Raw genomic sequence first — 12,900 nt, 5'->3', positions numbered from 1 at the left:
AGATTAACATTTTTAATAATTTTTAATCCAATCAAGAATAATTTTCATGCATATCAATATTGTGATGAATTAACCACAACCAAACAAGTCATTGAGAAGGAGTTGTAGTATAACAAGTAAAGGCCTAATACAGATGTATTACTACCAAGGTTAAATATCAATGCTTATCTGAACCATTATGAAGAGAATTTAGAAGACTGCCAAGCTTACAGGAAGTCATGAAATGTTAAGGTCAGAATAATTCTGAGCAATACTTGGAAGACTTAGTACTAATCACATTTCAGTGGTAACATTAAACTACTATAAGGCTCCTATAAGCTATGGAATATAGGCTTGGTAGAAAATCATTTGTGAAGACCAAAACATCGCGTCGTTCCACATTTTGTGTTGTCCAACAACTTGTCAAGTAAAATACATTTAGATAGAACATCATTCGCCTTTGTCACGGTATCGCCATCTTGAAAATGACGTAATGCTTTTTGGCATGAAAACGAGGTCACGCGTGGTTCTTGACACACTGAACACTCGAGCGATCATGCCGAACAAAGATCACTGTTGTGTTCCTAAGTGCAATAACAATAGATCAAAAGTGCAGTCTAATATAACCTTTCATCAATTCCCGAAAGACAAAGACTTAAGAAGGCAGTGGATTATAAAAATTAAGCGTGATGTCGGCCGGTCCTTCAAGGTAAATGGCCTTTTATATATCATAGTTCAGTTTAGCGTCGTTTCAGCGTTGTTTATATAGCAAACCTTATATTTTTTCCGATATCTTTCAGATAACCAACAGTACAAGAGTTTGCTCTGATCATTTTAAACCCACAGATATAAAAAAAACGCTAACAGGAAAAAGTGTACTCGTTAATGGTGCTGTACCATCCGTTTTTGAATGGACAACTTTATCAAAGAAACGAAAGTCACCAACGAAACGCGAATGCACAACACGTACTAACACAACCGAGATTGATGTCGTGGATAATATACAGCCAATCTCCTCTACAGGTATTTATTTTTTATGAAATCGTACTTTAGGCCCGCCCTAAATATTTCTAAACATGTTATTTTCTACATTCCCACAGTCGAAATTGGGCCCATCGAAGATTCAAGCGTAGACGAAAATGTCATCGATACTAACAGCCACATGGAGGACTCCACCGTAACTACTGACACCACAATCATAACACCTACTGTCAACCTACATGATTATTTATTTACTGAACCCGAAAAGCCCGTAGAAGAGCTACTTGAGGCAGCGCAAGCTCGTATCGAACAATTAGAACAGCTGCTTTCAAAACAATCTTTTTACAGACAACTGAAAGGGATGTCAGACAAACGCGTTAGATTCCATACTGGCTTTTCGTCATTTGCTATTTTTGTGAGTACCTTCAATGCCCTTAGACCCACAGCTGAAAGTATGTTTTCATGGTCCCAAGTACAGAGAGCACGAGCAAAAATTGGGAAAGATATAAGTAACATGAGAGACACTCTCAAGACATGCAAACTTAGCTTATTTGATCAGTTTTATTTATGCATTACTAAGCTGAGGCTGGGTACTTTTAATGAGAAACTAGCCAGTGAATTTGATATTTCTATTTCAACTGTGAGTAGAGTTTTTATTTCTTGGGTTAACTTTCTCTATTTTGTTTTGGGAACCATTCCTATATGGCCCTCTCGGGCAAAAATTGACAAACATATGCCTAAGTGTTTTAAATTGTTATATCCTAAATGCCGTGGTATTATTGATGCCTCAGAGATAAAGGTACAAGCACCATCTAGTATGGTTTTGAATAGCAATTGCTATTCATCATATAAGAGCCACACAACTTACAAAGGCAATGTTGTAATATCTCCATCTGGGGAAATTATTCATGTAAGTTCTCTTTTTGAAGGAAGTATTTCTGACAAGGAGCTTGTTAAGCAATCAGGTTTGTTGAATTTACTTGAGCCAGGTGATCAAATAATGGCTGATAAAGGATTTACTATAGAGGATCTATTAAAGCCAATAGGTTGTGGAGTAGCAATGCCTGCCTTTTTGTCAAGTAAGGGTCAATTTTCAAAGAAAGAACTTTCAACCAGTAAACAGATACATAATTTAAGAGTCCATGTGGAAAGGGCCATAAGAAGGGTGAAAGAGTTTCACTATTTTGATAAAGTTATACCTCTTACAGTAGCTGGCAGCATTAATCAAATATGGACAGTGGCATGTCTTATTACCAATTTCCAGGGGCCTTTGTTGCATGAAAAGCAATATATCTAAATATGTATACAATTGTTGTAAAATAGATGGAAGAGTAAGCATCATTTAAAGTAAAGTATGTAAGGATCTGTAATACAAATAGTACTAACAACTTTTAACAACTAAGAGTTAGTTGACATTGAGTGAGGGTACACTACGTATTAGGTCCAACCTAGGTAAGAACTATGCCATCTGTTAACATGTGATGTGGAAGGGTGAATAGTAGGGTGGCCCTATCCCCTAGGGGCACCCTTTTCGTATGTACATGGCATATTGGTTAGGCATTAAAATAAACAGTAAAATCAGTAAAAATTATATTGTTAGTACTATTTTTGTTTTACAGATTCAATGCAAGCTTTCAAACTAGCTTTTTGGAAAAAAAATTATGAATTTAATAACTTTACATTTATTCACAAATTTCATTATTGCCAAATATTATAAAAATGCCCTTTTGGGGTTTAAATACAAAACCTGTTGAAGTCATTCATGTATTTTTATTTATCATGTTTGTACAGAATGTTCTGTTTAATAACAGTAAAAAACTATTAAATGGCTTGAAATACACCCAACTTAGTCACAGTATTTGAATGCATGATAAACAATGAAATATGTACAGCTGTTTGTAAAAATTATGGCGCTTACAATATATTACAGACATATAGGCTTAAATGAAACTGAATTATCATAAGTATTGTATTTTTGGAAAAAATACAAAAACTATTAAATTACCAATCATGAACCCAATGTTTTTAAATTTGTGGCAATAATTTCTGCAAACAGCTGTGTAATGATAATTACTAGAACAAGTTCTGAGTCTAATTAGGTTTGACTTGTAATATTTTAACATTTTAAGAATGCTGATTCAAATGTCTTTACTCCACTTCCCACCAAACTTTGTCACACACAATTAGCTTGTTACTTAGGCACGAAGTTATTTTGTATAAGAGACATACAATAAATTATTGAACACATGTATTCAGGTGATAATCAAAAAAAAATAAATTCAGTTTGTCCAGCATTTCAGAAAAGAGAAGTTCATCAAAATATACTCGTTCACAGTGAAATTCGTCCTTGCAGTAAACAAAGAAATCGCACCACTGACTTCCTGTTAAACCAAGGCATCCCATAACTTGATAATAATACTTGTGTGTCTTCTTCAATGAATATGACCCATTTCGTTCATTAAACTTTAAATACTGAAGGTTATCCAGATGACTTGCTGGAGAGCACTTTATTTCTATCAGGCCCCATGGATGTTGTTCAGTGTCGTCAAACACTCTTCTGTCTGGGCTACAGCCTAGGTGTGGGAGACATGGGTTTATAAGAAAACCTACTAGGTGAGTGTCTCTGCCAAACTGTGTTTTGTACATATCAGCAGCTACCCCCTCATTTTGTATCCCATATTTCATGGCTGCAGTTTGGATTACTTTTCCCTTTAGTAAACGCTTAGAAAGGATTTCATGGTCTTTTCTTCTTGAGCATATATCTTTGAAATTTGAAGCTGTAAGCCTAAACTTCCTTAGTTCATGCCATGCTGTTGTAGTTGACTGTTCCCTTGTCTCCATTTCAAAGTCAATAGACTGTTGACCTGATATTGCAAGGGAGCTGAAGAAAAGGTCTTGTTTTTCATTGAGCACTGTATCTGGATAGCTTAAAGATGGAAAGTTCAATGCAGGTAGCTGTATGTTAATATTGCTCTTAACTTTCAATGGCTGTTGATAGCTTATGACACAGCCTTTTGGCACCTTTCCAAAGGCCGAGTCTACTAAAATTGGAGGCTCACTTTGTTCATCTTCCCATATTCTCATAAATCCAGGTTGATTGTTGAGATTTTCAAACTGTGGCGACAGCACACTAGTCAAGTCAAGGCTACTTAATGATTGCTGGAAGGGTTTGTAGATCGTGCTTGCCACACCACACACCTTTCTCTTCTTTTTAGGTTCATGCAATTTATCTTTTGACTTTGACTTTTGTATAATCAAATCTGTCACTGGCCTTGCTTTAATGCCCTCTTTACGACTGGGGATATGCCATCTCTGCAAAAAAATAATATACAAATATACTATATGAATTCAAAATTGCTTATTGTGTTATGTTTAAAAACAGCAGTGTGATTAAAAGGAGTTTTTAAGGAAAAATATTGCTAAGATACAGTCAAATCTCTATACATTAATGACTGTTTTTTCTTATTGTTTATCATCAAATCTATTATTATTATTATTAAATTTTACCTGTGCCTTTGATGTTTTAGAAACCATTGGCGGGACACTTTTTAAGCCTAATAGCTGGAAATGGGCAAGAGTATAGAGCAATCCAAGAACATGATGGCAAAGACCTTGTCCAGCAGCACAACTACACATATACTTGTTGATGCTAGCCTCAATAGAGGAGCTCTCGAACACAACAGACAACTTGTGAGGATCTTCGTTCTTTTTCATACTTCTGAAGCATTTAGCCCGAGCCACTACTCCTGAATCCTCTTCCTTGCAAAGTTTTACTGTTAAAAACCGAGAAAAAAGAGTTAAAACTCAAAACACTGAGCACAGAAACAAAATATTGGAAAGACAGTCAAACAAAGAAAGCTACCACGAGGTCAACGAGGCTCACCTTCAATATCGTGAATATATTCTTCGTGAAAGAATTTATATCCTCTTGTTACAGTGGCTTTGATCGGTAGGTTCTTCTCAGCAAAATCCTCAACAAAAGAGTTTGTAACTTTGGGTATTTTTGTTATATTTTTGTGCCAAAATTCGAGTTCAACGCTATCGCTACTAGTCGCCATTTTGTTTGTGAACTTACCACGCGTGGCCTCGACCTCATGTAAAATATTCAATGACGTAATCCAAGATGGCGGGCCGTGACAAAGGCGAATAAGCATTAAACTCAAAAAATTATCGTTAAAGTGTGATAAGATATCCTTTATTTTCACGAAATTGTCATGAGTGCCAATCCTTGACCGGTACTGCTTTATTCTTAACCAAAAGAAAATTATATTTTAGCTGAAAGTCCCGATTAAAATTTTAGGAATGTGCTACACCTTGGTTTACCCTGAGACTCAAGCCATAAGGTCTTTAAATATTGTACTAAAGCATATGTAAAAACTGGCTCAGGTAGTGCAGTTTACGCTTCACAGGAACTCTCAAAATAGTCGCCTCTTGAAGATGATCTTGTCTTATGGGGATGAATAGTAGCTTGATAAGTGAATAAGTTAGATATGTTGGAAGGTGACAAATTATTGGATATGTCATGCATCATGATGGTAACTGATTTAAAGTAAACTGGATGAAAGCGTAACTGGATCAAAGAGGAAAGAGCCTCCATTGTAATTGGGAGAGAAGTATTCGGTAAAATAACGAGTTGAATGAGGTACAGATGAAGCTAGGTTTTTACCGACCGAAGAAAAGTAGCTATGAAAGATGTTAGAAATCTCAAGAGGATTATTAGTTATATAAGCTGTTATCATCAGGATGTTTAAGAGAAGAAATGACTCGTTTTCTATTCATTTTGTCATTAATTAGCCTATTCCATTTCAGGTGTTTTTCATATTGTTTAAATCGTCAGCAAAGAATGCATAATAATAATTCCTTTTACTCAGCCAAGTAAGACTAGAAATTTTATTTCTGTATATTTTACAATTTACAAGATCACCCGATCGGAGGAGAGAATTTTTTATTTTGATGGAATTTCTAGGGCCGCTAGTTATCCATGGTTTAGAGAACTGCTTAAGCTTGCGATTCGAAACAGTCTTTAAAGAAGCATGTTTGTCAATGAGTGTCAATAGTGTATTGTAAAAGTAAGAGAAAGCTGTATCAACATCAAACTGATCGCTAAAGTTAGTTTGGCTTACCAAAGCATTAGAGAGTTCAGAGTTGAACTTGCTCATAGACTAACCAGAAAAGTCTCTGCGTTTTTCCTTTCCGTGTTTTTGCCTCTCAATAAAGTTGTGAGAAATACAGAATTGTGAATAGTGATTGGGTATGTCAGAGATAATATTCCCACTGGTAATTTCAACATCAACTTTGTTTGTTAGAATATTCTCAATTAGGTGGCTGAATTATTGTAAACACGCATTGGTTTGTCAATAGTCGGGATAAATGAAAAGCTTTGAAGAGAAAGTAAGAAGTCTTGAGCATAACAGGAAGTTCCAGCATGAAGGAGGTTTATGTTAAAGTTGCCCATAAGATGTGTTGATTTGTTTGAGTTAATTAGTCTTTCAAGTTTATCATCAAAATATTCTTGGTAACGTTTGGGAGAGTTATGTTGCCTATATATATGATACCACAATTGATGCTACTTTTCTGTGGAAATTGAATTTCAATCCAAAGTGACTGGAAGCTTCATCAGATACTTTTGCAATGACTGCATGCAGTATATTCGAGGGAATCATTAATATACAAGCCAACACCTCCAGGAGCTAGAGGCGTCGGCACATATTTGAAAACATATCCAGGTTATGCTTGGATTAAAATCAAATTCTTTACCACTAATTATTTTAGTTTCTGAGACTCCTACAATGCTAAATTAGAAATTTAACTTGTCCATTAGATGAACTTGAAAGTTTTCAAGATTTCACTTAAGACTCCTGATATTATTATGTAAAAGAGAGAAGCTTGAGTCACTGACACGACTGGGAAGTTCCCTTTTAAGTTTGTAGAAACTATATCGGGAATAGTACCGACTATGAATACGATGCTTATAAAGACTCTCACCCGGATTGGTGTCTTCAAGTACGTTTAGTTTGAAAAGATTAAGGTCATAAATGCTTAAGAGAGTTTATCTAGGAATTTTTTGAGCGGAAAATGGGAAGGTAAACAATTATTAAGTTGACCATAAGCTAAGTTTACATTTAATCCAAAATACAGGAGCTCACAGAATAAAGATAAAGTATCACAAGAGTTTAGATCATTAGCACTCATAAATAAAACTAACTAAAATAGATCATAGTAAATACTTATCGAACTGATAATGTCAGGTGTCCAAGACAAGTTGCTGTAGACTACCAATTGTGGAACTCTTGACCCAGCAGAAGCAGTATACCTGCATCAAGAGTCTCCGATATCGAAACGCGCGCAATGCATTCTGGGATCGTCTCATATAAAAAGTGGGCACCAAGCGTGACAGCGGCCATCTTGATAACTAAAGCATCGTCAACATTTATACACTTTTACCTCGCGATTTTACAATTTTTTCCAGTTTAAATTAGATCATAGTTTGTATATAGTTTTAATAATAGTTTGTATATAGTTTTCACTAGTTTGTATATAGTTTTCATATAGTTTTCTCGTCGTTTTTGGCGTGGAAATGAGCGAGACAAGTGAGCTTTCCCTCGAGGAAGTCAACACATGGAAGGTGGACGCTCTCAAGTTATTTTGCCGTAAACGAAATCTTAAAACTTCTGGAGCTAAAGCTGAACTTGTAGCCCGTGTGTTTGCAGCATCAGAGATGGGAATCCAAGTACAAGCATCGGCTAAAGAACTAATGTGCATCACGGAGTCTGAGAGAGCGAAGCTATTGTTTACTCCTGAGGGCAGCAAGCTTCCCGATCCTCTTGGGCTAAAGGACGGATGGATTGATGAAAAAGATGGGCTAACATCATGGCCTCCTATATTTCTAAGTGACATTACGAAATATCTGATGGCTGATCATCCTGGAAAGGATATTAAACTGCACGAACGGGTCATGAATGAGTACAAAGAGGGGAAAGCATACCGCTTATTTGACTCGGGCTTTCTGAAAGAAGTTTTCTACCATGAACTAGAAAATATGGATTTTTGCTTCTTGAAAGCAAAATGTACGCATTCGATGAAGGTTGGTGATACGTCACATACATCATGGATTTGTTCAAGAAAAAATGGAGAGATTATCAGTGCCTACTGTACCTGTACTGCTGGGTATGTTAGACTTTCTGTTTTATAAGACTTTAACTTGTAACTGATGCAAAATTTAAGCCTAAAATATCATGTTTATCATATACCTCGATTTTATGACTAATGTTGTTGGTCTAAGCTCAATATATATTATACTTTAGAATGTTTAAAATATTATGTCTATCATATACCCTAACTATTTGTTATTTCTTGTTTCAGTATGAGTGGTTCTTGTATTCATGTGATGGCACTGCTGTTCAGAATTGAAGCAGCAAACCGTAATGGTATGACAAATCCTGCATGTACGTCCAAAGAGTGTGTGTGGAATGTTCCAATAGGAAACAAGACTGTAATCAAGCCCTCTAGAATTTGTGATATGGAGTGGAAGGCTTCAAAGCTAAATAAAGGTATGTTATTATGTTTAAAATTCTAAACAAAGTATTTACAGTATGTATACTGGATAGACATAAGTGTTATCTGGGGACATAAATAAGAAAGTTCTTATTAGCTTGTAACCTAGCAATTAATTTACTTTTATTTTGTGTTTTTCTAGAGACGACCAGACCTGCCATCGATAGTCGCCGAAAGTTATTCAATTCACATGAAGAGTTGAAGCCCCTGACTCCAAAAGGAAAGAGGAAGTCGTTTTATAATAATTTGAAGGACTTGTTGCCAGAATCGGCATTCATCAAATTAGCAACGGCTGAGTTTGAGGAACCGTGTTCAACTTCCGTTACAATAGAAATTAATACTGAAGTACCTGAATGTGTAATGCCTAAGTCATCAAAGAAAGACTTAAGTGCTGATGATATACATCTGATTGAACAAGGCACCATTGGTCAGTCTGAGAATGAGGCATGGCACGATTACAGAAAAGGCCGATTAACTGCCTCTAATTTCTATAGAGTGTACACAAAAGTTGAAACCCTTAAAACTAAGGGGGGTGATGCACAGGAACTAGTGGACACAATCCAGGGTAAAAGTAATGGACCATCGGAACATTTACCTGCTCTAAAATATGGAAGAAACATGGAGAAAGTTGCTAAGGATAAGTATGTGAAACTGTTTCAGAGGGAGCACAAAGATGCAAAATTCAGAGAGTGTGGACTATTTATTGATGAATCTGACCAATTCATTGGAGCATCCCCTGATCTGCTTGTTGAATGTTCCTGTTGTGGATTAGGGGTGCTAGAAGTGAAGTGCCCTTATTCTATTGTTAATGATTTACCATCAGAAGACAATCTTTCCTACCTGGTAAAGATTAATGGCAAAATTGTCTTGAAAGAGAAGCATGCATATTTTGCACAGATACAGGGACAAATGGCTGTGACAAAGAGAACATGGTGTCACTTCCTGGTCTACACCCAAAAGGGTTATCATCTGGAGCTAATCAAGTTCAATAATGATTACTGGGAAAAGATAAAGCAAAACCTAATTTGGTTTTATAATAAGTATTTAAGTGAATGAATGCTCGTTAATTATAACTTGATACAAAACTTTATTTACATGGTGTAAACACTAAAAATACATTTGTACATTTTATATACAATTTAGAATTTTTACAATTTCATATCTGGAAAAACTGGTCTGACAGTTCTAAATTGAACTCAAATAGTCTCTGAATAGAACAGTAAAATTGTCTGTTGTGGAAACTGGAATGGATGAATCAAATCATGAAATTTTATACAAGTAATGCATTGACCACACTTCAGTATGATTGAAAATGTTACAGTTTGATATTGTTTGCAGTTATATATATAGTAATAATAAATAATATATTATTTATTTGTGTTCAGCGACACATGAGCTGTGAAATGAAGAAAAATATTTACAAATTGTATCTAATGATTGTAATCACTCTACCAGAATAATTTTTCTCTTGTGAGGTCCTTGTGGTGCAAATAATATAACAGTTCTTATTCAGAGTGCACATACTTAATAGCTGAAGCATTAAATGGTACTAAATCATACTAATACTTAAGTTTCTTGTTATGTACCATTATCAACACTATTTAGTATTATTTGGTACCATTTGTATGAAAGATTAAGTGATTGCACTCTATACTAGTTGCTAGTAAATACTTAGTAGAGCAGAGATTTTGAATAACATTTAACCTAAGAAAGAACTTAGACTAATACATATTGGTATCCTCTAAATTTATGAAGTTTATATTCTTTCATGGGTTAAATGCTGTCAATCTTTTTAGCTATTTGTACATTTCTTGTTAATCATTTTTTACCCAAGGGTCTATACAAGTTACATAAGGCTGCACAAATAAGTACAATGTTGTCTATACTGCCAAGCAGTGATATTGGTAGTTCATGCTTTATCAGTCTAAACGTCTTCAACCGTCTTATTGCTTGCTCAACAAAGATTCTAAGATTTGCAATTTCTTTTGTTTTAGCAACTTCAGCTTTAGTGAACTGCTCTTGTCCACGTTTACCAGGGGGGATGTGTAGTCTTGAGCTTCTGATTAAGAGGTCTTCAGCAATTGTGAATCCACGGTCTGCCATCACTTCATCGCCAGGTTCAATGATATCATAAAATGATGATTCTCTTGTCAGATGCACATCTGAAGTTCTCCCTCCCCATGCTTTGGATAAGAAATTGAAAAAACCATGTGGTGTTATTGATACCAACAGCTTAGCAGTGTTGTGATGCTTGTAGTCTGACCACGTAGCTGCTCTAAGGTTTGGGTCGCTTGGGGTTTCAATAAATATTTCTGTGCAATCAACGATGTGGCGTACATTAGAGTAGCCTGGCTTTTTAAACTTTGCGGGCAAAGTTGCTTTCACAACATCGATGGAGGGATTGTAAACCAAACATTTAAGTTCACTTGCTAGGATTTTCACCCAGGTAGTAACAACATTTGTTACATTTGTAGTTGAAATTCCAAACCTCTGTGCTAAGTCAGCATTTGTTGATCCAAGTCGAAGTTTCATTAAGGTCAAAAGAAACTCATCTTTTTCTGACAAAGCTCTTTTAGGGCCAAACTTATTTGGTGTTTTTTTGAAGTTTCTTCCTTTTTTAGTAGATTTTTTTGGGCCACTCCAGTAGTTTACTTTTTTAATGTTTCCCTTCACTACTTCAAACAACTTATTGAATACTCGTTTTGATGGTAGGCCGGTTAGTAGACGAACAGATGAATTTGTTTTCAAATCAGAATGTTCTAGTCCCTTACGCTGTCTGGCCTTGAGTTTTATCTTACATGCTTTGAGTTCACTTTCAAGTTCTTGGAGTTTTTCTTTGAGATCTTTGATCTCATTGAACTGCTTGAGTCTTTCCTGCAAGCATTTTTCTTTCATACAGAAGTCAGGATCTTCTAGGTTGTACCAGCCAAACGAATATGCATGATCGTGAGTGATATGGTCGGGTCGACCGGCAGTAGTACAATGTTCTTCTTCTGTTATAAACGAGGAACTACTTGGTTCTTGAATCACAGGAGCATCTTGACTATCATGTGCATTATCTTGAGTATCATCTTGAATATTATCTTGTGTATTATCTTGAGTATTATCTTGAGTTCTTAAACGTTTCATTTCTTCTAGTAATGATGATCTATCAGTAGGCGGTTTACGGTTACGAGTAGACTTTGTCTCGTAGCCCATTTTGAGTACAGGATCAGGGTTTTCTTTCGTGGGTTTCCCATCAACAAAGTGCTCATTGCAGACTCTCGACGAATTATTAGGTTGCCAGACTTCTCCTTTCGGGCCTTTTCTCTTTAGAAGATGGATCCAGCGCTTTCTACCCTCATTGTTTTTGCGTTCAGTAGGGAACGGAAATAGCTTGAACGGCAGCGGACAGTCACATGGCGGAGTGCCGTGTAAACAATCGTGAACTTCGCATTGCTGTGAAGCCCATTTCTCAAGCTTTTTCCCACTGTTATGGCACCCAAATACTGCACAATTTCTGTGCCCAAAGACCATGTCATTAAACGGCTGCAAAGTAATAAAAATACGATGAGAATCTTTGACTTTTGACAGTTCTTGTATTCGCGAATGTCACTCGCGCGCAGGATTGAATCTACTACCATTAAAAGCTTAAAAACAGCTAAAACAAAGTTAAAATTTGTAACTTACCTTTTGAATATAATACCCACGAAGATTATTTTCCAGTTGATATCACTTACAAGAACAAAAAGACTGTATTATAGATAAAGACACGCTTCAAAGAACGCATTGAATACAGAGACACACGCCATATTGTCACGCTTGGTGCCCACTTTTTTTGTGAGACTATCCCAGAATGCATTGCGCGCGAATTACCTTCCGGAACTCTTGATGCACGTATTGGTACTGCTCTTTAAATCTCTTCGCTTCAAACAACAGGTGTTGTTTTTTGGGGGTGAGGTGATTGAAGATTCTGACTCTGTCAAGAACACTATCAACAGACAGGCCAATATTTGATGGGTCGACTTGAGAGGCACTTTGTCAAGTTTCCATGACACTTGCTTTTGCAAGGTGTCTTACAAATTAGCAGATGATCGGTTTCGGAGCGGTCAGACATCTAACATGGTAAGTCCCATACTTAGCATTGTGACCTGGAGAGTCACAGTGCCATCGTCAACTAGTGCAACTGGCTCCCCCCTGTCTTTTATACTGTTGAATACCCTGGTTTGTTCAGTCTGCCAGTAAGTGTCAATGACAGGGAAGACATTTTTCTCTCGAGGTATAGTAGCAATCGGGTCCAATTGACTTTAAATTTATTACAGAAACAAACTGCTGAAATTTGGCAATTTTGGCAAATTGAATACTTGGCAGGGAATACTCATGTATCCCAGATACACGGTTGGCTAC

General features: G+C 36.2%; 3 protein-coding genes and 1 pseudogene across 4 annotated transcripts; 2 read left to right on the top strand and 2 right to left on the bottom strand.

Annotated features, from left to right (window-relative positions):
• Positions 1-6: 6 nt before the first annotated feature.
• Positions 7-2,078, top strand: LOC148734828 (uncharacterized; annotated as a pseudogene). Its single transcript, XR_015999186.1, has 3 exons — positions 7-688; positions 780-1,002; positions 1,080-2,078. The product of XR_015999186.1 is annotated as an uncharacterized LOC148734828 (transcript).
• Positions 2,079-2,538: 460 nt separating this feature from the next.
• On the bottom strand, positions 2,539-5,108 carry LOC148734827 (uncharacterized). The gene is made up of 3 exons (XM_088754856.1): positions 4,844-5,108; positions 4,468-4,733; positions 2,539-4,272 (listed from the first exon to the last, which is right to left on the bottom strand). The coding sequence occupies exons 1-3, from the start codon at positions 5,016-5,018 to the stop codon at positions 3,196-3,198; spliced, it is 1,518 nt and encodes a 505-aa protein (XP_088610982.1). The 5' UTR covers positions 5,019-5,108; the 3' UTR covers positions 2,539-3,195.
• A 2,165-nt stretch (positions 5,109-7,273) lies between these two features.
• On the top strand, positions 7,274-10,838 carry LOC148734826 (uncharacterized). Its single transcript, XM_088754854.1, has 3 exons — positions 7,274-8,127; positions 8,323-8,510; positions 8,657-10,838. The coding sequence occupies exons 1-3, from the start codon at positions 7,538-7,540 to the stop codon at positions 9,568-9,570; spliced, it is 1,692 nt and encodes a 563-aa protein (XP_088610980.1). The 5' UTR covers positions 7,274-7,537; the 3' UTR covers positions 9,571-10,838.
• Positions 9,582-12,395, bottom strand: LOC148734825 (uncharacterized). The gene is made up of 2 exons (XM_088754853.1): positions 12,184-12,395; positions 9,582-12,042 (listed from the first exon to the last, which is right to left on the bottom strand). The coding sequence occupies exon 2, from the start codon at positions 12,028-12,030 to the stop codon at positions 10,333-10,335; it is 1,698 nt and encodes a 565-aa protein (XP_088610979.1). The 5' UTR covers positions 12,031-12,042; positions 12,184-12,395; the 3' UTR covers positions 9,582-10,332.
• Between the last annotated feature and the right edge of the window lie 505 nt (positions 12,396-12,900).

The sequence above is a fragment of the Stylophora pistillata genome, chromosome 3 (genome assembly GCF_964205215.1).
Source record: "Stylophora pistillata chromosome 3, jaStyPist1.2, whole genome shotgun sequence".
NCBI lineage: Eukaryota > Metazoa > Cnidaria > Anthozoa > Scleractinia > Pocilloporidae > Stylophora > Stylophora pistillata.
This window is presented reverse-complemented; position numbering and strand designations above follow the sequence as displayed.